Source organism: Kryptolebias marmoratus, linkage group LG2, assembly GCF_001649575.2.
Source record: "Kryptolebias marmoratus isolate JLee-2015 linkage group LG2, ASM164957v2, whole genome shotgun sequence".
Lineage (NCBI taxonomy): Eukaryota > Metazoa > Chordata > Actinopteri > Cyprinodontiformes > Rivulidae > Kryptolebias > Kryptolebias marmoratus.
The window spans coordinates 10,375,200-10,399,479 of NC_051431.1; the positions used below are offsets into that span (position 1 = coordinate 10,375,200).

At 39.7% G+C, this 24,280-nt stretch overlaps 1 protein-coding gene across 2 annotated transcripts in view; it reads right to left on the reverse strand.

Moving 5' to 3' along the window:
• LOC108240928 (rho guanine nucleotide exchange factor 26) overlaps positions 1–5,796 on the reverse strand; it is a 28,635-nt gene extending 22,839 nt beyond the window's left edge. The window contains exons 1-4 of one of the 2 annotated variants that reach the window (XM_037974102.1): positions 5,562–5,796; positions 3,710–5,177; positions 3,120–3,171; positions 2,876–3,015 (exon numbers count right to left, since the gene is read on the reverse strand). In XM_037974102.1, the coding sequence (XP_037830030.1) occupies positions 2,876–3,015; positions 3,120–3,171; positions 3,710–5,092 (1,575 nt within the window). In that variant the 5' untranslated portion in view covers positions 5,093–5,177; positions 5,562–5,796. Of the gene's footprint in view, positions 1–2,875; positions 3,019–3,119; positions 3,172–3,709; positions 5,178–5,561 lie in introns of both variants that reach the window. The other variant, XM_017424726.3, reaches the window with a different exon arrangement.
• Positions 5,797–24,280: the final 18,484 nt, after the last annotated feature.

Consider the following 24,280-nt stretch of genomic DNA (forward strand, 5'->3'; position numbering starts at 1 on the left):
GTTACAGTCTGACTGAATTTTGAGTGTTTGCCACCAGGTGACCAGTAAGCCATTCTGATGCATTTTGAGCAGCCAGTTTTTTTAAAAATCGCAGCTCTTCGTCGTGTACACAACTAGCAAAACTGTATTCTCGGTTGTGCACGATATTTTGTTGCCCACATCCACCCACATCATACCCACGTCTGCAGCCAGATCTAATCTACTGGAGAACACTTTGTCAATGAAGATAAGCAGATCCAGACCAGTGTTATTTATCGTCAGTGTGGACTTTAAACCTGGACGTTTGCTTTTGATGTTTTCCGTCCGTGGAAAGCTCCAGCGCAGGTGTCAAAATACAGGCTCTAGCACTTTCGAAAATTTTGAACATGTTCAAAACCCAAAAGATAGGACTGTTTGCCAGTTTCCTTGTTTGTCAAGCAAGGAAACTGAGAAGCACCACAAACGTTTTGAGGTTTGAGACTCAATCTCAAATGCTGCTCACCAACTAGTCATCAACAGTCACAGTGCAGTGAGATACGATCTTAACAGCTAGTCTGAGATCGCTTCATATTTAAACAACTCAATCCTCAAAAGTTGCAGTGCATACAAACATTATGTAAGAAACTGTTGCATTGTCGTAAATTTTGCATCAGGCAGTTGTTTATATATAATTGTCCTGATTAACTTATAATGCAAAATTAACAGCAATATAAAGGTTTAAAAAACAGCATTTGCACGAACCACTATCAAAGTCTTGAGATCAGAGTTGTTTTAAGGCAACAGCAATCCACTTTGGTGTTGCCTCCTCTCAGATTATCCATTAGCTCGTCAATCTAATCAGAATTAAACTTTCATTTTTATGTTGAAACTGACAACTTTCAAGGAGCGATCTACAAGTAAGACACTAATTGTTCTTAATCTTTCCACAGAACACGATTTCAGGAAGATCTGAGCTCTCTTTAAGTTTAGTAAAAAGTGCAACTTTTTCTCATGTTTGACCTCAAACCGTATAGGCAACATGAACAGAAGGATTGTATTTAACGAGTTAACCAGATTAGGTTATTTTCCCTGCTTCCATCAAGTTTCCCATCCTGCTTTGGTACAAAGAGGCGAGGAAGTAGGGTTGGGCATCGCTTGAATTAGAATGATTCCAGTTCCGATTCTGATTCTTTTAGGAGACAATATACGCCGTAAACTTTCTGTGGCACTCTTCAATTTGCTGCACCAGCATCTTTCCCTTGAACATATAGCATATCGCAGAGTTTGGTCAACTGCCTGCCGCACTCTGTCCGTGGTTGCACACACTTCTTCGTTGTTGTTCCAGGCTTCTTCTTCTTTGGGGTATCGAAACTAGGAATCTAAATTTAAAAATCTAAACGGTTACGTGAGAATCTGCCTCCTCCAGAAACAGTGTCACTGCAGCAGGAGTATTTGCCCTGAGTCTTTAGCAAACAATGAGAACAAACAAACCTAAAGCAGCTCAGGCATCTCTTGTGGTTTGTTTTTATTTGATTTCTTCCGCATGCAATAAGAGCATCTGTTTTATGATTTAACATTTATGCTTTCTCTTTTGACAAATCTCCACTCCCCTGTTTAAACACAGCAGTTGCTATACAGCTGATTTTTTTTTCTTTTCTGTTTTTTTAAACACAACAGCAACTTTCTCCCAATTGGTGCCAGCTGAATTTAAAAACAACCTTCTGAATTCATCCTACTTTGTGCTCCACTAGGTGTGACTGGAATATTGTTAATAAATTGTCCTTTAAAGGAAATTTACAAGGCGAAAATATTTCTTTGCCTAAAGCTGTACAAAACCCCCCCCACTTGCATAGAAGGAGTCAACTGCAGGTATGACACACCTTCTGGGAAAACCAACTGTCAGACAGAAATATGATGTTTTTGGGATTGAACGTCCCATGGAATTCTAACTAATAAGTGAAGGGTGGAGTTGAGCGAGAGGAGATTTACTGATATAGCGTGACTCACTTGAGAACAACCTGAAAATCCAGTTCTTGGCTTATTGGAACTAAAAAAATATATATTGTCGTCATACTTTGACAGTAACATCAAACGTGCCATCATTTCCCGTAAAATCAGAAAGGCAGATAAAATGCATGGGCGTGCGAGTCGCAGGAACTCGAAACACATACTGATCCACAGCTGTACGGCAGCTGGGATGGAAAACAAAGGCGTGCTTCAGGTCAGGCTGCGCTCACGTCTCATCTGTGTCTTGTTGATGTAAGCAGGAGCAAGGATGTGCTAAAGGATGTTCTCTAGTTTCCGTTTAATTTCCAATCCTTTAGAGGCTTTGTGCCGCAATTTTGAAACCAATCCTAATTGTCTCCACTATCCATCTTGGATTCCGCAGTTACACAACAACTATTTTAAAAGTGACGCAACGAGACAAGAGCGCTTGATTCGGAAATTAAATCTGTCTGCATCTAATAATTTCTTGCATCCCTTGGTTTCAATATTACACAATGCAGAGCCACCGCACGTCTCCCTCCAGGCAACCTTTCAAGCATATTTGCAGTCTGACGAGTACACTGGGTTTGCCAACACGTTGGCGATAAGCCGAGCGGTGCTCCCAGGACTTCCTGTGCGCTCTGGCTGACTGTAATGCATGCCGGCCTGCCCCGAGTTCTGGAAGGCGTTCACTCCCAGATAAACTGAGTAAGGGGCAGAGGAAAGCAGAAGCAGTAAGGGGGTAGGGTATACGAGGGTGGCCAAACTGGTTATGGCAGCATTCCTTGGAGCTCTAGAATTCCAAAGCTCCACGGCTGCAGCACTGAGGCTGTGAGCATGTGAGGTGGAGAGAAAGGGCACAAAAGGTACAAGAAGCTGGCTGGAAGCTAGCACAACAACCCTGTGTGTGTTTGTGTGTATCGTGTCTAACCACACTGAGCTGGCTCCAGGAGGTACGTATGGGCCTGTACTGCACCACGATGCTGTTATCAGGTTTGGGCTGTCTGGAATCGGCATCTTCATCTGAGTCGTTATGTAGGGCCTTCTCTTGGTAATTCTGATATAGTTCTTCTTCTGGAAGATGGTTTTGTGACACAAACGGGAAGACGTGGGCTTAATATAAGCAGACAGGGGTTTAATTAAAAACAACAACTAAACAAATACGGATGCCTCACCTTCGCTGTCAAACGTCCGCTGACTTGTCAAAGTTTTCCTCTTATCTGGAATCTGAAAGAGAAGCAAATTGTCATAAACATCAGAAAACTCTCTGGGAACAAGTAAACACAGAGACACCTTTAAATGAAATTGACCTAAATACTCCTGCCACCTGTTCATGACCTCTTTCTGCACTTTTTAGTGACCCCCTTCACTGACCTCGGTCTAATTACAGCTCCATTGTGTATTTAAGTGAACACAGAGTCTCGTTACATCATCTCTTCTTAACAAACAAGTTAATTGTGTCCCTGTAAGACTTTGTCCTACTGTCTGCTGCTGCTGCTGCTTGTTTGTTCCATGTTAGTCAGCCCGTGTTGCAGTTTTAGAATTTGGACTTTACCCTTCTCAAATCGAAAGTCTGTATCAAAGCAACCTTTGTGCTGAATATATTAAACTATTACAGTGGCTGTGATTAACAGAGTCCAAAAAATAAAAATCTTAATCTGTTACAGCAAAGAAAATTCTTGAAGCGAAATACCAAAGTTTACAAGGGTTGTTTATTAACTATGAAGTTAGGTATTAATATTTTTTAACAAATACATTTACCCACCAGGCTTCTTTTGTTCTTTTTAAGTTTTTCTATTCGAGGGCTAGAAGGCCTTGAAATCCTGGGGCTGGCAGGTTTTAGTGTCCCAGGGGACACAGGTCTCAAGGTGTCAGGACCTGTTGAGCTAACAGGTGAATCTGGCATATCAAAAGCTAGTCCTCTAATGACAGGCTGGGACAACCGGTGGTTCTTTGGATCCATCAAAGAAATCTCTGCGTCGACTTCTGCCACCAGTGCCCTCCTGTAAGATGTGCTCCTCAAGCCTCTCCTCAGAGTCCCAGGGCTTTCAGTCCCTTCGTTTTCATTGCGGCCCCCTCCAGTGGAAAAGTAGCCTCCAGTTTCCACCATGCTGAGGGCTTTCAATCCTCGTTTTGTATGCTCCAAACCCTGCCTGGCCAAACCCTGGCTTCCACAAGATTGTGCCTTGTTCTCTCGGGTTTCAGACGCCAAGCCTTTGGGGATGAGCTGCTGGGTGCCCATCTTCAAGGCGGCAGGGCTGTGAGTGCTCAGGACAATGGTGGGCAGCGGTGAGGCAGTGGGGGAAAGCGACGGTGAGGGCGAGGTAGAGGAGATGGAAGAGGAGGAGGATGAGGCCACCAGGGTGTCCTCCGAGGATGTCCGAGACTGCCTGAGTGATGAGTACCCTCCGTCTGATGGCGACGGGGAGCTGGGGGTGGGAGGGTCTGAGAAGGTTAAAGACATGAGCGAGGGGATGCTAGAAGTGGAGCTGTTCGAGGGGGTGAGGGTGCCCCGCGATGGAGGCGAGGAACTGGACGGGGACGACTGTGAAGTCAGTTCATGGCGGTTGTTGATAACAGGTGTGGAACAGTTGAGACTAACAGCTTCGGACGAAGGTAGGTTTGTCCCAAACGGAGCCTGGTCTCTCTGTAAGCCGAGACCGAGAGGACTGGAGGTGTGTCTCCGGTTGTCCTGAAGCTGCTTGTCAGGCCGTACAGCTTGTCCATTGCTAGTTTTCCTTCTGTCGCTGTCTCCGTTGTGCACTCTATTATCCAGTGAAGCAGTTTTGTTTGGATCAGACCTAAATTTGGACAGTGAGAAGCGCCCACTGGTGAAGTGTCCGATGCTTATACTCCGAACCACTCGGGTTTTCTTAGTGGGTTTGTGTAAAGTATGCTTTATCCCTGTAGTGTTTTTGCCAAGTGGCTGGGATGGGACCATGAGTTTCTCAGTTGACTTGCTCAAAGTGAAGGAACTTTTGTTGTCTTCCACAGGGAAATCTGCAGTCACGACCCCATTTATGTGATAACTGAGGGGTCGTGTCTTTGATCTGTTCGAGTCCAGGGCATTTCTGGAGACGTCCGACCGCGGCTTCCACAGAGGCGTGATGTTGTTATTCGACAGATCTACATCGTTGCCAAGATCCATGGCGGCGGCGTGTCTTTGTCGCTGTCGGCCGAACTTGCAGGTCACAGAGCAAACAACAGAGCTCTATTTAGAGCAGATCTCTCCCCTTGAGACAAACAAACAAAAAAAAAAAAAGAAGAATCAGGATCCAAGAGCACAAACTCCCAGGGTTTACTCATTAACCAGAGTTCAGAGCAGAAACAAGAGGCAGTTGCAGTCAAGAAACAAACTAGGCAGGAAATTATGCTGCAAACAGCATTGAAGACACATAATAGTCCTTTTATATTTGCTCACTGTGCTGAAATGTCCTCATTACAAACTGACAGCAGCGGGCAGTTACTGTAATACCACAAAAGTGAAACAATGGGGCAGATTTTTTTTTAATCCTCAATTAAAGTTACTTTTAATGGTGTTAAACCATACAAAAAATGCCAAACGCACAGGCAAGGTTGAGTCTTTGAATACATGCGGAACGAAGTGTCCGACTTACCTGAAGTCTGTCGATCTGAATAAAGCGCTCATTGTACCTGCGCGTCTTTTAGTCCGGGGTGCGTGGGGGAGAGAAAAGGACGAAATTCAAGCACGTTCAGAGCGGAGTTGGTCGAAACGGAGCTGGAAGGAAAAGTTTTGAAAAGTTCCTGACCGAGCCGGAGAGAGACTCGCGTGCGCCGCTGCGAAACGCGTCTGTGCGCCTCTGGGAGCGCGCGGAGGAGTTTCTGTCGCCAGGAGGAGGGATGAGGGGGGAGAGGTGGGGAGAGAGGGGGGAGGGACGGGCACAGCTGAGCTCAGGTGTTTTCTGCCTCGCCAGAGAGGATTTCCGAGAAGACCGTGAAGCATTTTGAAGGAAGAAGCAGTTTATCTCACTCTGTTACACAACAACAGACACAGCGCGGATGGAAAGTTTACAGTAAATCATTTTCGACTTTTACGCGCTGTTTTCAACAAACCTGGAAAAAAAAGAAAAACAGTATCACGTATTGGACAAGTTGTTTTGAAGTCAAATTTATTGCTGTTTGGCGTCCCCTTGTGGCAACTTCAACGGATTTACGCAAACTGCACAAATAAAATAAATAAATTAAAAAAAAACAACAACAGAAAAACAGAAAGAAAACACATTTCTCCAGTGGTTTGGTTGTGTCTAATAGCCTTACCCCTGCCCAAGTGTTTGAGGGTTAGAGATTTATCGTTTTCACTTTCATTCCCATAAAATGCGTTGTGCAACTTGTAAATTATATCACGAATAACTTTTTTTTTCTTCTTTGCGCAACTCTGTGTGTGACAAAATGTCCCCATTAAACAAACACAAAAAAAACTCCTCCAGGCTCATAAGCAAGTTATTCCAGCTTTTATCATTTTCTTTGAAGGCTCCTAACTTACTGTAATTAATTAGCGGCTGTCAAAAAAAGTTTCCAGCGTGGTGTTATTTTATGTACTTCGCGTGTTGAACCACTAGGGGGTGCACTCTATCTGTTTTCTGCTCACGACAGGTATAAAAGCTCATGGACTCAGACTTCAAGAAAGAGACAGAATAACTCTTATGTCTGATCTCTCGTGCTCTGATCACTTTGATTTATTTTGAAATAAGTTTGGACAACTTCTGGTTGACGGACTTAATGACACAAAGCCCACCTGATCACAGTCCAGAGTTTCTGAAAACAGGGTAAAACTGGACTTCTTGTCTTTTTTCTTGAACATGCTCTATCTCTCACTTGAAAGGCTTCCTCAGTCAGAATGCTTGAGAACAATTTGTAAAAGCAATGTTATGGTAAAATGAAGCTGAGGAAATAAGGGCATCTGCAAATTTAAACTCAAAATTTATTGTCTACATTTATCAAACGATATTCATTTCATAAGGAAATGTGATAATGCTGGAAAATGTACATAAAAGTTTTAGTACTTGTTGGTGTTTTTCAAGAAAAAAAATACTTTAATGGAATTTAAACATATACACTTTAATTTTTCCTTGATACAGAATTTTCTTACCACAGTATTATGAAACAATATGATAAGGCATACTAATGCTGTATTTATTGACATTGTTTTCTACAGACAGAGTGCAGATCAGGTTGTGGATCCTCAACAGCTTGATTAAAAATTAATTTAAAAGCTTTTTGATCAGAATCACTCAATTTGTAAATGAAACTGAGTCAAGGATGTCTGAAATTCACAGACCAAAGCATACACAGCCCTGAGTTCTTCCTAGCTAACGGCTAGTCTGAGTGGGGTCAAAGTAGACGGCTGCCTTTTTAAAACAACTTAATCTCAAAAAACCTTTAGCAATGAGTCTGAACGCTAATTCATAAACCTTTACACCACCATCAGTTTGGCATCACACCCTTATTTACATAGAATTCTATGGTTATTTGATAGTGCTAATAGAAGCAGCAGCTAGCTGTAGCACTTCTGGTTCAGCCTGAGGCACTTCCAGCTGTAATATAATATTTTGGAGTAATGCAAAATTGATGTTGGTGACCGTTCTCGGACTCGTTAGTTCTGTCTGATTAGAATTAAACCGTTGCTCCAAACTGAGATTGTTCAAAGAAAGAGCTAACTACAACAGGTAAGATATTAGATCTTCACAGTTTGTTTTCTATGAAACCCCGCTTCAAAAGATCCAAACTATCCCTTTACAGACAAATATATTCATTGTTAAAATTGCTCTTTAAAAAGCTACAGTGAATTGAACCTTTTTCTGAAAGAGTTCCTGCAGCTTCAGCCCAGTGTTGTCCCTTGTCTTGTAATTTGCCAACAAATTTGTCATTTCTGCAGCCATCTGCAGATATAACTTCATTTTTTTATAGACAGCCATCAACTGGCTGACCTACTATTCACATATTGTTGGTTTTATTTCTAATCCAGTTTTACTCCACTGACAGTTGGCACTAAATTCTTACTAAAGAGAATAACCAACAAAAATTCTGAGTTTTTAGTTACATTTGATGCACTGAAAACATTTAACCAGTTCTGATCCTGCTTCTCATAAAAAACACCATAAATAACTCACAAATGCTTTAATAGGCTTACATCTATAATGCAGTGAATTAGAGAAATAAAGGTTTCTTGCGCTCTCGAATGTTGAGGATTACCGCCTCAACCTTCATTCTTTTGTATGTAAGCTGCTTAACCTGCTGGGCTTAAGTAAAACTGTTCAACACGGCTGTGTGCATTTGCATAAAATCGTGTCTGGAAATAAAAAAAAACATAATTGCTGCAATTTTGAGAATCTGAAATTATATTTTAAAAACCACAGAGAGAGATAAAATTTCATTTTGAATGTAAAGTTTCACTCCTTTTTTTAAATCAGGCCACATTTCTGCAATGTAATTTAACCTCAGGAAGTATTTGTCTTACCCCAGGTGAAGTTCTTTTTTTGTATGTGTTGGAATCTTTCAGTGATACTTTATGAAAAAGAAACTGTATTTTCTCACAATATCTGGTCAACTTTTCTAATTTGAAATTAGTTTGAGGCAGAATTCACATCACCAAGAAACAACCCTCTCTGTATTTACACACGTTCAGGAATTTCTGACAAAAATACTCAACAAGCATCAGTTTTGCACATAAATTTGCAAAGGTTCTAATTAAGTGTATGGACTCAAGGATGTGGAGCTCAGGTGCTAAACTACCTGGTGTCAACATAAATAGCATATAGGTAAAAATGTATATTGTGATAATGCTTTGATAAAAACGAAAAACAAAAATGTTCAATAAAAGCAGAAGATGTGGAAGCAGGCAAAAGGTCAGAGCTGTGTGTATAAAAAGAACAATGATGATGTGTCTTTTTTATGCTGCTGGATGTGCAGATTTGTTGCATATAATTCAGAACTACCAGTAATGTCCATTCATTCATTTATCCATCCTTTTTTTTAAACCACTACTTGCAGTAAAGAAAAAGGAAGCAGCCGTCATTATCTGAGAGGCGGGGTGTGCCATGAACTGTCCATCACAGGGCTATTAATAATGTACAACTGTTAAATTTGAGTAGTTTCAGGAATCTACATACTTATTGTGCTTCTGTTTGTTTGTCCATCAGTCTGTTAGCAAATATCTCATGAACCAGAGAACAGATTTTAATGAAACTCGCAGGCAGTAATCACCAGATCTACAACTGATTAACTTTTGAAGTCAACCTAATTTCAGATGGCTGAAATTTAGTAAACACATAAATGGCTATAACTCCATCAGTGTTACAAATATTGAGCTAAATTTTGGTGTGGTTGTAGCTGAGAGTTGTGCCAACACATACTCTAAGTGTAAACAAATCAGACAAGATCTTTGTTTAAAACGTTGGCATCCAAGACGCTGAGTGATATGGATTTCTTCAAAGAGTGCTAGTTTCATTTGTCATCGTATCGATCCTGTAAGGAAACGATATATTAGGAACAGACTAAAAGCGTTTTATGAGTAAAAATCTAAGGAATTACACTCTGCAACAAACTGATCATTTTTTGACAAACACAATTTTTATAAACACAAACTGTACATTATGTAATCCATGTTTCTCCTCAGTTTACACTTCCACCCTCTCACTCCACTTCTCAGGAGTTATTGGCTGGAGTTCCAGTCCAGATATGAACATTAAAGCTCCAGCTCTGTGCTCGACATCTCTGAGCATTGTCAGTATTTTGAAAAAAAAAAAAAAAAAAACAAGCCTTTCCACAAGCTGACCTTTTCTCAGCATACTTCTCTCTTTTTCTCGCTTCTGCTTTTTTCTCTGACTCACAGCCTATTGTACTTCTCCTACTCAGCGGTGCTGTTTGCTCGCCGTCCTCGCCTCTCTTCCCCTCTCCCTTTACTTCCACCCACACGTCTCATCCATCCTCTCAGAGAACAATACAGAGGAGAGCTAACCACTGTAATTACCATAGCTCTAACTTACAGTGGCTAAAAAAAAAGTGTGCACCAAACAGGAAATGCATTTACAAGATAGAGAAAGAGTATGTGTGATATGTATTTATTGCTTTACATTGTGGAGACTTCATGTTGCAAAAAAAAAAAATATATATATATAGCTGTGTGGTGTGTGAGGGTTCACATTAGCTCATAACAGCGTTGTGCTTTTTAAACCAAAGTTTATTATTACTACAGCAGTTCAGTTTGTGTACACATATGGAACCAACACAGGGAGCATCTGCCATGTATACACACATTTGAACCCAGGCTAATCACCATGGTTACAGGCTTTTTAGCTCATGCTTATTGGCTAACGTGGCTGCGGTGACCCTTGATTGACTCTCCCCTGTGGATTCGAATTGGCTGTTTGCCCCAGGACAATGATGTCACCACGTTTGGTGTGTTGCACATGATGTGGCATCGAGATTTTCGCACTACTGGGCACGAAGAGGAAATGCAGAATTAGATCAAAGCTAAAAGCCGTGTGGGTTTTTAATTTGGGGATTCTGATTAGCTAGTAAGAGAGGAAGATGGATAGCAAGGCGACAGTGAGAGGAAAAAAAAAGAACTGGTGTTGAAGGGGCAAGGTTTGAAGTAATTTCAGCCACTTTTTTTCAGTAAATCAGATGGGGACTTATTGAAACTGCTGCTTAGCGGCTTGTGGTCTCAGAATCCATTCATGAAGACACTAAAATTTTCTATTTAACATGTTTGAAAGGATTCTCTTTTCCTCCTGAAGTTTATTAGATTGTGCTTCTGTGTGTCAGCACACTGACTGTCGTGTATTTTTTACATTTTCTTCTCGTCAGCCAGTTTGGTCTTTATAAAAACAAAATGTTATGCATCCAGATCTACTTCAAGGCCACACAGGAGATAAGGACCCATACTTACTGTTGATTTACTAAGAACAAAATTTGCCAAATAAATGTATTAGATACACCAGAGACTCTTGGACAGTTTTTGGGTTGTGCAACATTTTATAAATAAAAATCAGATGGTGGTTTTACTTTAGGTCTTATTAGGCTAATACTATCATAGATTTAGCAATCTGAAGTCAACTAGGTGCTTTTTTGTTTCCATCCCATGAACTGCAGACAATTCCAGATTGTACACTTTAAGGTTGCTTTTCAAATCAAAGGTATATTGTTTCTGCACGCAAGTTTTTCTAAAACGTCCACAGTGATTGGTTGAACATCCAAAGAACTTGTCATTGCAAAACAGTGGACCCTTCACAGAGTCACGTCTTACCAATTTACGATGTTTATACTGACTTCCATTCATTCATATATCGTGTACAGTATACCAACCTGATGTGAATCACTGTTCAGTGTTGTGGTTTCATCGCAGCAGAAGCAAAGGGAAGTTTGCAAAGCCGCTTAAATGAGATACTCATTGAGAAAACATATGCACGGATAAATCTTGATTTCTCTGCAGTCTTCCTTCAGAGGTGTTTCCCCTGCAGCTACTGATTCATAATTGTATTTGGGGAAAATAGCTGTAACAGTGGAGACCCATTAGCAGTCTACTGGTGGTAATTAGAAGTAATTGCTTTTCTTTGGGATTTACTGAAGTCAAGACACAAATCCCAAGGTTGACGCCATTAGCCATTATTTCTTTCCACGCACATGCATAAAAATAAACAATAGACTTATCTCTTTACTTGCAGCTTCAGTTTTAATCATTTCCTAAAAGAATGGAAAGAGGTGGGGGGGAAAGATGCTCTTATGGAGTTAATCACATCAGAAAGCGTTTTTCTTGTGGAATCAAAACAGATGAAGGAAGCAGGAATCCTGTTTGGGAAGTGATCATCGTGAGCAGAGTGTGAACTATAAAAAAAAAATGGAATTTACTCTTGGTTATTGCCACTAAAGATCTTTGACTGTTTTTATGCCAAAGTTACAGTATTGAAGGCCTGAAGGCTAAAAGGTGTGTGAGGCTATAAAGCAGCAGCCAGGCTAGACATGACCATGCCATTTCAGCTTATTTTAAATGTTTGTGAAGTTTTTTTCAACCGTTTTTCTTGATTCTCCAAATGTCTTGATTGCCGGCCCGAAGCCACCAACACATGCTTCAGGCCTGCTGAAAAGTACTGTGTATTTCACGAAGCTGTGAAACAAACTTTCTCCAGCCTCATAGGTAAAAATATATTTATCTTTGGAGATAAACGAGGAAACAGTTACATGTTGCAGACGGGCAAACACACAACACGTGTCGTCTGTGTCCCTCTGCAATTAAAATCGTAGTCATGCTGCACCAGAGGCTATTTTAGTCCTCTTGCAGCCCAATTTCCTCAGGCATTCTCGTGGCATGGTTTTCCCCTCTTTATATTTTCTCTTTCTTTGACTTTTTTTTCACTGTAGTGATTCAGTCTACTGATGCTGATTATTACTGTTTTGAGCAGCATGGCCAATCTGAACTCACACACTGGCTGCTGCTGAAAAAAAGTTGTCACTCTGTTTTGTGGGACAGACCAAAAATGCTCTTGTCATTTCAACTTTGATCTTCCTGACTTGAGCATGCAACATGACTGTCCCTGCAAAAAAAAAACAAAAAAAACCCACTTAAATATGCATCTCACACATGCCACAGTCCTGTCACTCAGTCATAACAGACAGACAAGCCCTCTGAATAGATCTCTCTCTCTTGTCAGTTTTTCCTCCCACACTTCTGAGGCAGCCACAGACCCACTGTTCATGAGCAGCACAGAATACAGCTGAACAACAGTGCTGTCCAAAACGTCTAAGTCTGCTGCGGAAAAATCTGGCAACAACCCATTCTTGATCATCTGTTCATAGTGTCTTCCTCTCATGCTAATTTGACTCTCTTTTAGTTGATTTTTACATCCTTGAAGCTTAAAACGTTCTGTTTTATTGTTACTGTTTGCAAAGTAGCATAGTTGTATCGTGTGCATTCATTTCTGATGGAAGTCACCTCATCTTACTTTGAAAAACAGAGGTATTAAACAACAGCTAGACAAGAAATAACACTATGATATTAGTTTTTTCTAACACACATTATGTGACACATTATTGAAGCACTACAGTGTAAATTTTCTCCTGTAAATGGAATTTTTGATCATGCCCTCTGGTACAAATTGACACAGTGCACCCTCTGAGACTGAGGCTGTATATGTGGTAGATGTCACTAAAATGAAACCTGCAAGGCTCTGAAAATATTAAAAAATAGTAAATTTAGGAAATCAAAACATATTTACACTCATAATAATTCTAAGTCAGCCAAATATATTGGAAAACCTAGATGTTTCTTTTAACAGAAAGAGTCATCAGTCACATTATCTTTTTAAACACAGGGAGTTTTGTTTGTATTCTTTATCTCACCAGGTATTGCAGTTTTAAACAGCAAGCGTTCATGACATCCCTACAACTTCTTCATAAGAGTAATGTAATATATGATCAAAAGTAAATATTGAGACCCAAGTATTTGTTTTTTGTGATATCCCTTCTATGCTGGTAATATTAATATATTACTGAAGGGAAGTGTGTGTGTGTTTCTTTCTTTTTTGTTCATTCAAAATTTCCCAAAATGTTGTTCCATGCAAAGGTACAAAAAGCACTATAAATAAAAATGAAAAAAAAAAAAAAAAAAAAAAAACCCACTACATTTTAATAAGGGATAACTCAGCACTTAAGTAAAACTGTGTAACTTAAAGAAATACTCTTCGGTTTAACAGTGTACTTGTTTACATGAGTGGGAAGGACTTACAGCCTGCACTGGGACCGTCCTCTGGGGAGGCAGTACCACTTCCGGCTTCAACTTCCAGGATCCCACATGTGGTCCAGTCTTATTACACATGTTGATGAGTGGGGAAAGCTAGTATGTCCTCTTAGCTAGACTGGGGAGGCCAGTGGCCCCACCTAGGTAGCTTGAGAAAGCTAGTAGCTGTAGTTTTTTGGTTTGTATGTCAACTATACCCTGCCACATGGAAATTAGCTGTCATTACTCACTCCTCCAAGCTTCTACATAAAACATACAAACTGTCTGACCTCTACTTTCTAACGCTGTAGGAGGTGAACTGCAGATTTGAACCAGAAACCCCCAGTCATATTGGCAATGGCTCTTGATACGCCTTGTAACTCGTACATCATATGGAGATATTGGCAAAGTTTTTGTTTTTAAGGACTATTTAGCAGAGGAGGACTGAAAACAACATCATCTTTGTTCAGCCGCCTTGCATATGTAATCTAATGAGTTGTGCCCTAATGCAGATGTCTGCTCTTCATCTGAGAACAATACAAAACCTCTGGTGACTTACACTTAATACACCCACACGGTGTCAGAGAAAAATGCAGAGGAAAGCAAATACAGTGTTTAGCTAGACAGACAGACAGATAGATAGATAGATAGATAGATAGATAGATAGATAGATAGATAGATAGATAGATAGATAGATAGATAGATAGATAGATAGATAGATAGATAGATAACAATTTTACTTTATATCTTAATTTCTGCTTTTTTCTCTCATTCCTGTGCAATACAAGATAAAATAAAAAGCCTGAGGGTCCAGATCTTTATTTTATTCTGCTCCTACACACCGTGAGTCATCCATCCACACTAAGCTAACCCCTCCTCTACCTCTTTGGTCGGGTTGTTGCATTGGAAAAGAGCCTCCACTCCCAGACATGCTGTTTGACTGTGACCTGCACAGGCTAATGGAGCTCTTTTCCCATCTCAGTCTGAAACCTGTGTATGTAAAACAGGCTACTTGGTTCACTCCCCCCCCCCCCTTACTGATGTCTCTTAAAAGCAGGTAGTGATACCCAGAGCTCTCACTCTCACAACTACAATGTCAATTGATTTTTATCATAAAAATTTGTCACAAATGTTATTTAGGTTTTGCCCAAGTTGCACTTAGAAGAAAAGGTTTTAGTTTTCGATCAGCAAATCCGCGTGATACAAGTCACTTTAAGTGAATGTTTCAGATTTGTGCAAAGGTTTTAAAGATAGCTAGCTCTTTGAACAACTTCAATTTGAAAAACAGTTTAATTCTGACCGAATTTCTAGTCTGAGTGGGGCCAAGATCAAAGTAGATTGTTGTCATCCTAAAAAAATCATAGTAGATCATGTGAATATTATTTTATAATCAATCAACACTGTCATCAGTTTTGCTTTACACTGTTATTCTGGCAAAAATATATTGATATTCATACCTGAGGAAACTTAGCTAAAAGTGTTACAGCTAGGTGTTTCTGTTGCTACTTGCAAATAACCAAAGAATTTGATGTCAATAACCTTGTAACATGAGAAATATGTAATTGAAAGGTTTATAAAACCATATTCATCTAAACTGCTATAGGATTTTTGAGTTTGGAGTTATTTTAAAATGATACAACTTTGATCAGAGCCCTACTTGAGCTTGCTGTTAGCTTGTCAATCTTGTCTGAATTGAACTATTTCTTCAAACTGAGGTCTTTCAAAGTGCTATCTACAACAGGTAAGATATTGATTAGACATTTGTCAGATAATTTGCCCCCGCCATCAAATACCAATCTACATAAAAGTTTTGTTGTTTTGATTTGTATTACTGTGTTTGTTTAAACGAGTGCGAATGCAGCAGCTCCATATTGTTGTGATCCCACAAAAGCACATTTTAGATCCATTTCATGGAAACAAAATCTAAGAAACATCTGTTTGATGTACGTATGTTTACTTACTAAGCATAATACTTACAATTCACGTATGTGAAAATTGCATTTATTAATGATAAACAACACAGCATCTAAAACTCGAGACTGTCCAACAAAGCAGGGTCAGTGTATCTGTGGGTCCATGACAGGGGCTTCTTTCACCCAGATTCAATAGTGTCAGCTAGTACAGTCTCCCCACTGTCCCGTCTCCTGGCCAAATGGCAGAATACAAACTGTTCTACAGTATGGGTGCCTATTTTTTGTCTTTTTGGAGGGTGGGTGTAGGCACGCTCTCTCATTCACACAGAACACAAGAGTCGACTCAGTCTAGGAGTGAGAACCAGCATTCATCAAGAGAAAAACGAGTGAATTTTAGGGAAGCATTTGGCCTGTGTTTGACAGGAGGCAGGGGGGTCAAATGTTCAAACAGGCATTGCATACACAGTGACACAAACAGCCACACAAAGTTGTGGCTGAACCCTCCCCTCCCAACCCGTTTCAGTTTCCTGTCAACGGCTACAATACTATCTGCCTGCAAGCTGTGTAACCCATACCTATCTTATCAAGTGCAGGCTCAGACACAGCTACAAGAGTCAGCAGTGTGTTTGTGTGTGAGGCACAGAACGAGTGTGTGTGTGTGTGTGTGTGTGTGCATGTGTGTTCCCCAGGAGGCATGGGGGGAATGAATTCAGTTCACAGGAATGCACAGCTGGGTGTTTTTACATCAGTACATTTACTTTTTTAAAAATAACATTGGGACTCATTTTTTAATTTTTTTATTGCCATTGTTTTTTAATGATTTGTTTAATTTCTTTATTGCTCGGGCCTGGTTTTTCCAGTTAGTTAAAATCTCAAAAACAACTTGTTTTCTTATGAAATGTCTTTATTTCCTTTATTACAACACAAACTAATATGCAAAAACTGTTAAGAGATCTGCTCTTTTGCTTAAGAAAATATATTTTTTTTAATTATTAGGGACTTTCATGAGCAAAACAAACATATTTTTATGCATACACAAATATGGTTAAAACTGCTAAAAATTTTGTCATTGTCTTAAGGCAAATGTTCACATTTATTCTAATTCTATATGAATCTGCTAAACACGTAAGTATAGGAGGAAAAACAAAGTGGCTACAATGACAACCTTTCTTAATGAACTCATTTGAACTAATGATTCTTTTCATTGTGGTCTAAACACTAATTTTTTTTACCCAGTCACGCCAGCTGATTCAAGCTTAAGAGAATTTCATCTTGTCCTGGCTTGAACACTTACTTCTTACCGCCTACAGTTCTCTGAAAATAGACAAATAACCCACAGGGAGCATGAGACACATTCACAGCTCTGCACCTTTGGAAACAGCAAATTACCTTTTGCCAACCATGTTACAATCACCACAGCTTTCTATTTACGCTGCTTCTCACTGTTCCTACATGTTTTAGTCTGTGTACAGCTAAGAATGTACCTGTAAAAAATATTATAGAGGATTAAAAATAATGAACAAAGAAAAAAAGAAAGCCTCTGCTGTGAATTTTGTCTTGTGCCAAACCTGTCTGTCATAGCCTCTAATCAAGCATCCAGTTTAAAATGAAATGAGAAACCTTTTGAATAATTCCTTGAAATTTTACTGCTTCTAAACATTATCCACAGTCTATAAATGTCTACTCTGTATATTCTTGCAGTTGACATAAATGGTTTAATTTTTCAGGAAGCCTGAGGTTGAAATATGTCAATTTTCCACTTTCTTACTCAACAAATCTTCTTTAAAAATTCTCTCTTTGGTACATTTTTTACATGTTCCACATCTACAATCAGTTTTATGTAATGATTAGTTCTCATCTTGGTAAACCAAGATAAATAGGCCTGATGTGGAGTAGTACATTAATGAAATTATAATAAAAGGTTGTTTCAACCCTGAGGTTTTACATCTCAGGAGCTTAGTTTCAACATTCATCTGATTTTTACTGGGTTTCAAAATAGAAAAACATACAAACTCAAATTCAAATAAAAAAAAATACAGACAAGATATTACAACTGAATCATCAAGAGTTTGAGGAAAACTAAGCCAAAAGGCAGAAGGAGTGCATAATACACCCAACTTGAAGTGATCATTCTCTGTTTGGCCATATCAGTGTGTCACATCACTGTGGAGAAATTTGTCCTACTTGTTTTTCTGTTGATTTAGTTAATTTGGGTTTATGTGCATTTGTCTCTGATTAGCTCCTCTCCTCAATTATTTTCTTTTTCAACCATTCAGTACTTTAATAAACAGAGGTGATCATCGTCGATCTGGTGACTGCAAGGTGCAGTCATCCAAACGTGACATTGTGCGTTCTGGTCAAGCATCTCCATGTTGGTCTCGTCTGTCCCTCAAACAGTTTGAAAAGAAAAGCCTTACGGTCTTTTTGAGTTTCAGTCTAGCTGAGCTGCAGCATTCCTTTAAGGTGGGAAAGTAAAAGAAGCTTTCTTCTGTCAAACCTTCCAAACAAACCTTATTTGTTCAGTCGTCTTTATAACGTGTCATGAACCTTAACATTTAACAAGCAAACAGAGGTATGGAGAGTCTGAGATACAGCTCTTGGGGGTTTTTATTAGTAGTTTTTCTGCACACTTTGACCTCAGGACACACATGCTGGAATGTCCTTTCCTTGAAAGATTGACAGCCATCCTAAATGTTTTATTACCCCAATATTTGATGCGGTAATAATTGAGTCATTCACAACACATACTTTCAGCGTGATGCCTTGTGATATCACACGAGACTGTGCATAACTTCAAGAAATGATAGCCTTTTAATTTTTAAATATATCAATTACTGTATCACAATGCAAATCTGATTCAGTGATTTGTTCCATATCATAAGCAGGTTTGTGCCAGTTCATGATACCCACGAATCACTGTGTAATGATACGCTGCTCGTGTAGGGAGTGGATTGAGACAGAACAGACATCTGCAGACGGCACCAATTAAATGGTGGTTTAAGTGAGTTGTTGTCATGGTGACTAAGCTGGTGTGCAACCTCTGAAATTCTCTTTCATACTGAATGCTGTTGCTTTTGTTTCTGAGCTTGTCTCTTTATCCTTAACCTCCCTCTTCAGTGTACATGCCTCTGATGTCATCCCTGTTTGTATCTGTCTGAAAAACATAAAAAAGAAAGAAGAAGAAAAAAAAAACTGTTAACCAGCTTCCAGCTGCTTTGTTTATTCTGCAATGCATCACTCTTTGTACATCTCTTTTGATTTCTCTCCCAGCTGTTCCCTCATCCATGGTACCATGTTAGACAGTTAGGGGAGACACTGTGGCACAAGATTCAGTGGGGGTGGAGGATTTGTGCCAGGGGGCTTTACAGTCTGTCTCCCCCCCTCATCTCTAAAGAAAACAGCATGTTTCGTTATTTATGCTGCTGTTCGGAGACACAAAGGTAAACTGTCTTATTTGTGAACTGCCTAATCTGAGAGAAAGGGAGTGAAAAAGCCTGACAGGAGATATATGGGAGCTTTGGAGGATTTTTTTGATTTAAGTAACCTTCCCTTTTCACGCAGTCTGGCTCCGCTGCAAGTCTGTGCAGGTACAAAGCGGAGGAAGACAGACTCAGAAACAGTATGATGCATGTGCTTATCAGATCAAATGTACAAGTTAGAACTGCTTAATCATAAATCATATAAACATTTCCATCCTGCTCTCTGAAACAGTTACAGTTTTAAATAACTCTGTTTTAAGTAGTTTCCGTTCATTCACTGTCTATTTAACTTGCCAGAGCTGTAAATAGATTGGTCCTGTCCCAGCTAACAATGTATCGGAGGCAGGAGTCATCCTGGATGGGTCAATAGCAACAGGTCAGAATCAGCAGTCAGTATTTTACCTGCAGAAGAGAACGGGCTGAACAATCCCAGTTTGAGTAAACAGAAAGAAAACAGCCCATTCCTCTCACCAGCTGAAAACATTTGGCACGACGTGAAACAAAAAATCTGGCAAAGAAGACACAGGGTTGTTGAACAGCTGGAATCCTCCAAAGACTCCAGCAACTTGTCTCCTCAGTTCCTACATGTTTACAGACAAAAAGAGGGGATGCTTTATAGTGGTAAACATAGTGGTATGAGATGAGCAGCTGCCATCAATTTTAAAATGATCACTTTTGTTTTTTTCTAAAAAAGAAAATGGTAAAATTTCTTGGTTTAAACATGTGGTATGTTTACTATGTTCCATAAAATATGGGTTTATGAGATTTGCAAATCATTGCATTCTGTTTTTATTTCCATTTCTCACAACGTCCCAACTATTTCGGGGTCGTGGTTCCACACGGAAGGTAGAAAACATACAGAGGAGGAACAAGAGGGGCAGAGCTTTGTCTTCCATGTTTTGATCAGGAAAGGCTGGATGACTCAGATAGGCTGATGACAGTTTGCAAGGATTCAGACAAGTTTAGGCAGGTAGTTAGAAAGCAAATCAGCCAGAAGAGGCGTAAGAGTACAGCGAGGAGAGCGGAGAGACTGACAGATGAACACAACACGGGCCTGGTGGGTTTTGCTGTTACACAACAACAGACGGGAAGGTGCCGACTAATTACAATGCACAATACAAGCACACAATGCAGAAGCTTGTCTGATTGTGTGGATCATGTTTGTGTGTGTGTGCACTGCTGCCTTTGCATGCAGGATTTATCTTTGCCCAGCAGGCAGTGTTATACCATATGGTCCACATAGTAGATATTCCTAAAGAAACACACAAAACACAAAGACATGCAGACTCACACGTGGACTCAAACACCAGCACACACACATTCACACAGAAAATGCGACAGAGAGGAAGCGGAGGAAGACAGACACTGGTGAGCAAGATAGAGCCATCTGCCCATCTTGGACTACTGAGATCCACAAATCGCAAACCAAATAATCATTACACAAGCTAGCACTGTGTCGAGGATTACATTTGCTTACAGAAATTAGAATGATCACAACTTAACCAAAATCAGATAAGATTTAAGGAGTCTAAGAAGAGAAGGCTGCATAACAAAAATGATAGCCACTAAGAGTTTTGGTTTTCTTCTCCGGACAGGAAGTTTAAAGAAGCTGAAGAGTTGACAAAAATGCCATCCCTGTATTCCCTTCCAGACATTAGGAGGGNGGAAGCCCTCAGACCCCATATGGTCTGGAAGCTTACGCACCCCAAAATGACATAAGAGCCCAGAGGCTGGATCCACAGAGAAGAAAAAAAAACAATTAAAGGCCTAGCATACGTAAAGCCCACCTCCTTTCATGCCAGAGTTCTAGACTCAGATCCTCCAATGTTGAGAAATAATGATTAATAACGTTATGCGTAATCTCATGCAATATTGAAAGATGTCACGTTCAGAGTACTGCGTGTGTTGTGAATGACTGTCAGCTACGACCACATCAAATTTTAGCTCAGTATCTGTTAAACTGTCTCTGTTGAAGCCATTTTTGTGTTGTCTAATGTCGATTAGCACTGGTAGCCATCTTAAACTGGATCGACTCCATAATTTAATAAAATGTAGATGTGCATACTGTTATTCTTTTCTAAAAAAAATCATTAATATCTGTCCAGTGGTTCATGAGACAACTCTAACAATTAATGCTGAAGTTTTAAACAAAGATCATGTGCAATGAGCAGCACTTGAGGATTGTGTTGTGAATGACTCTCAGCTACATCCACGCCAAATGTTCGCACAATGTATGTAAAACTGATTGAATTTTAGTCATTTTTGTGTTTTGTAAGGTCACTTGGCTGTGGCCATCCTAAATTGGACTAGTTCCAAATGTTAATTGTTTCTAGAGGTGCATCTATGGATCATTTCTTGAAAGTTTCATTGCAAACCATCCAGTGGGTGCAGGAAATATTTTTCCAACAAACAGACAGAGGTGATTCCATGTTTTAAACACAGATCCGGCGCAATCAGTGAGCACTCAAAGTACAAGTTGAGTTTTAGTCTTAGCTATGCACACGCTATTAAATTTTAGCTCAATATCTGTAAAATTTGACTAAGTTGCAGACAATTTTGTTTGATTAAATTGCTTTGCCGTGGTGGCAAGCTTGTATAGAGCTGACACCAAAAGTTAATCAGCTGTTGAGATCAACCCAATGATTACTTTCTGAAAGTTTCATTAAAATCTGTTCATAAAAAATCTGTTCAGTGATTCATGAGATACTATGCTAACGGTACAAAAGAACACACACACACACGGGTAAAAAACAATAATAAAAAAAGCAGGAGGGAATGCGGTGTTTAGAGGCATTTTATGAGCATGAGAAAGCTATTTGTCGAGGGCTCTAGAGGTTTGTCCAATCAAACGAGCTCAACAATAAGTAACAGATGAAATTTGTGTGGACACGAGTCAGGGCAAATAAACAAAAAAAACCACAATGACTCGGTGTCTTATGATCCTCTCAGTGGCACTAATGGCATTAGCCTACAATCTGCAGCGCTGCCACCTCCCGTTTCCCTCACAGACTTGTGTTTTCTCTTCCTGTTTACATCACTTCCTTTTTCTGTTGTATTAATTGGTTACGTCTCGTTTAATGTCTTGTCATTGACAAATATCCCTGGCTGAGTGACATCTCATCACAGCCCCATGTTTGCACACCTAATGACCATCATTTATGTGATCTAAGATAGGAGGGAATTCCCAGCGCAAGACTTCAAATGAATCAAGGGAGGCAGTCAACAGATTAAAGATGAGATGTGATTGCACAGATGTGCTGATGTTTTGTTTTCTCTTTCTCTTTTGGTGTTGAGGGTATTACAGGTTCAGTTGAGAGACAGAGGAGGTTAATAAGGGGTGTGATAGGCAACTAATGTGCTGCTTGGAATTAAAGAATACACCCTTGAGTTATGATGATATACTGTAATCCAAGCACTAACTGACTGACATGGGGTATCGTGAAATATTACTTAAAGCTATTTTCAAAACAATTATAATTCCAGCAACATACCATGAACTTAGTTTAAAACTCTGACCTGAAAGGCCATGGGTAATATGTGTTTCTTTGAGGAATTCTAGGCCTTTAATTGATATGGTACTGACTCCAAACAAGGCACTGGAGACTAAAAATTGCTAAATTTTGCAAGTCACTTTCCTGATACAAGCCATTCTCATCCACAAGGTGTGATGTTTGTCAGAACCAGGTGCTTGTTTAAGATACATAGATCTTTTACAGCATACTATATCACTTGGGGATAATGAATCTAAAAGAATCTTGTATTATGAATTTTCGTCTCATAGAGTTTTGTTGTGACAGCTTAATCAAATCCAAGTGAACCTCAAAAAACTGAAACTGCATAATGCATAAAGCTTATTCTTGTAGCAAGTGGCCAGCTGATCACACTTGTTTCAGTGATGACTAATGAAGTTAATGAAGAAAACTGTGAGTAAGAGAAAGATTCTGCAGAGGAGGAAGAGAAAAAGTGAGGAGAAAAAGGAAAAGAGCAGCACAAGGAATGACACAGAGTCACGCAGCAGGACAGGAAGTCTTAGATGGAGACACCCTTCCTTCCTGTCAGCACACTGATCACCAACACTGGACACCATTCAGTCTCACATCACATGATGCATGTGACAAGTATTACGGTGCACAGTACCATATGTTGTACTGTGTGTGTGTGTGTTACATGGAATGCTGCCTTTAGTAACAGATATAGGTAAAAGTTTCAGACTCCAATTCTTGGGGAACAGTTACAGATAACTCAGTCAGTCTTTCAGGCCTGATTCTAGACACTTAATATTGTTTAAATTATGAGGTAATGTTGCAAAATAGAATTCATACCCTGAGGGATATTACATATATTAGTTCAGTTCCTAACAAAATGAATTAGATTGTATTAGACCTATCAGATGCATCTCTTGCTGTCATTAGAGCCTTCAAACTAAATGGCTTTAATTCAATGTAAACAACTGTTGCAAAAAAACTTGTTTGGCAATCTATTAGCTTAGCCTTCTGCCCTTTTCTCCATTCACACACAGCTAATGAGATATTAACTTTTGATAACTATTTGACACTTCAAAAAATGCCCAGAGCATTTAAGAATAGCAAACAAATTATCATGTTCTCCGCTGACTGGAATCCAAAATAAACCTTTGTGTTGAACTCTTACAGTGTAGAACCGTATCGGTGACCACAGTTCAGCAGGAATCAGAGAGTGATGTGGGTCAATAAACACGAGAACCAAAGTGTCACAAGAGACTTCCTCTTCCACAGCTCCACACAGGATATGAACAATTTCCTTGAAACCTATAGGCTGTAAAATTCTACAAACAAACAAAAAAAACCCAAAACAGTTCAATATTGAGGGTGAAATGTGGGGTATCTTTAACACATTTTCCAGTAACATACACTGTTATCATTACGTACAAACACTTGTTCATCCATGTATGACTGGACCCACACAGTCAGCACAAACTTACCACATTGGTGGAAATAAAACAAACTTGTATGACTCATGCAGCAATCACCTGACGTGATAACAGGGAATCCACTGCAGAGGAATGACTGTTTAGTTGTGATTGTTGCCTCGTCACACTTGACTTCCTGTGAAAGCCTTTTTGTAAGCGGGACAGATACTTTGGCACTCTGGGTAGGGCTGCTGTGTAATTTTGACAGTCAATCAGCTGTGCCGCTTGTTGATCTGTCAAAACACACTTCCTGCTATGACCA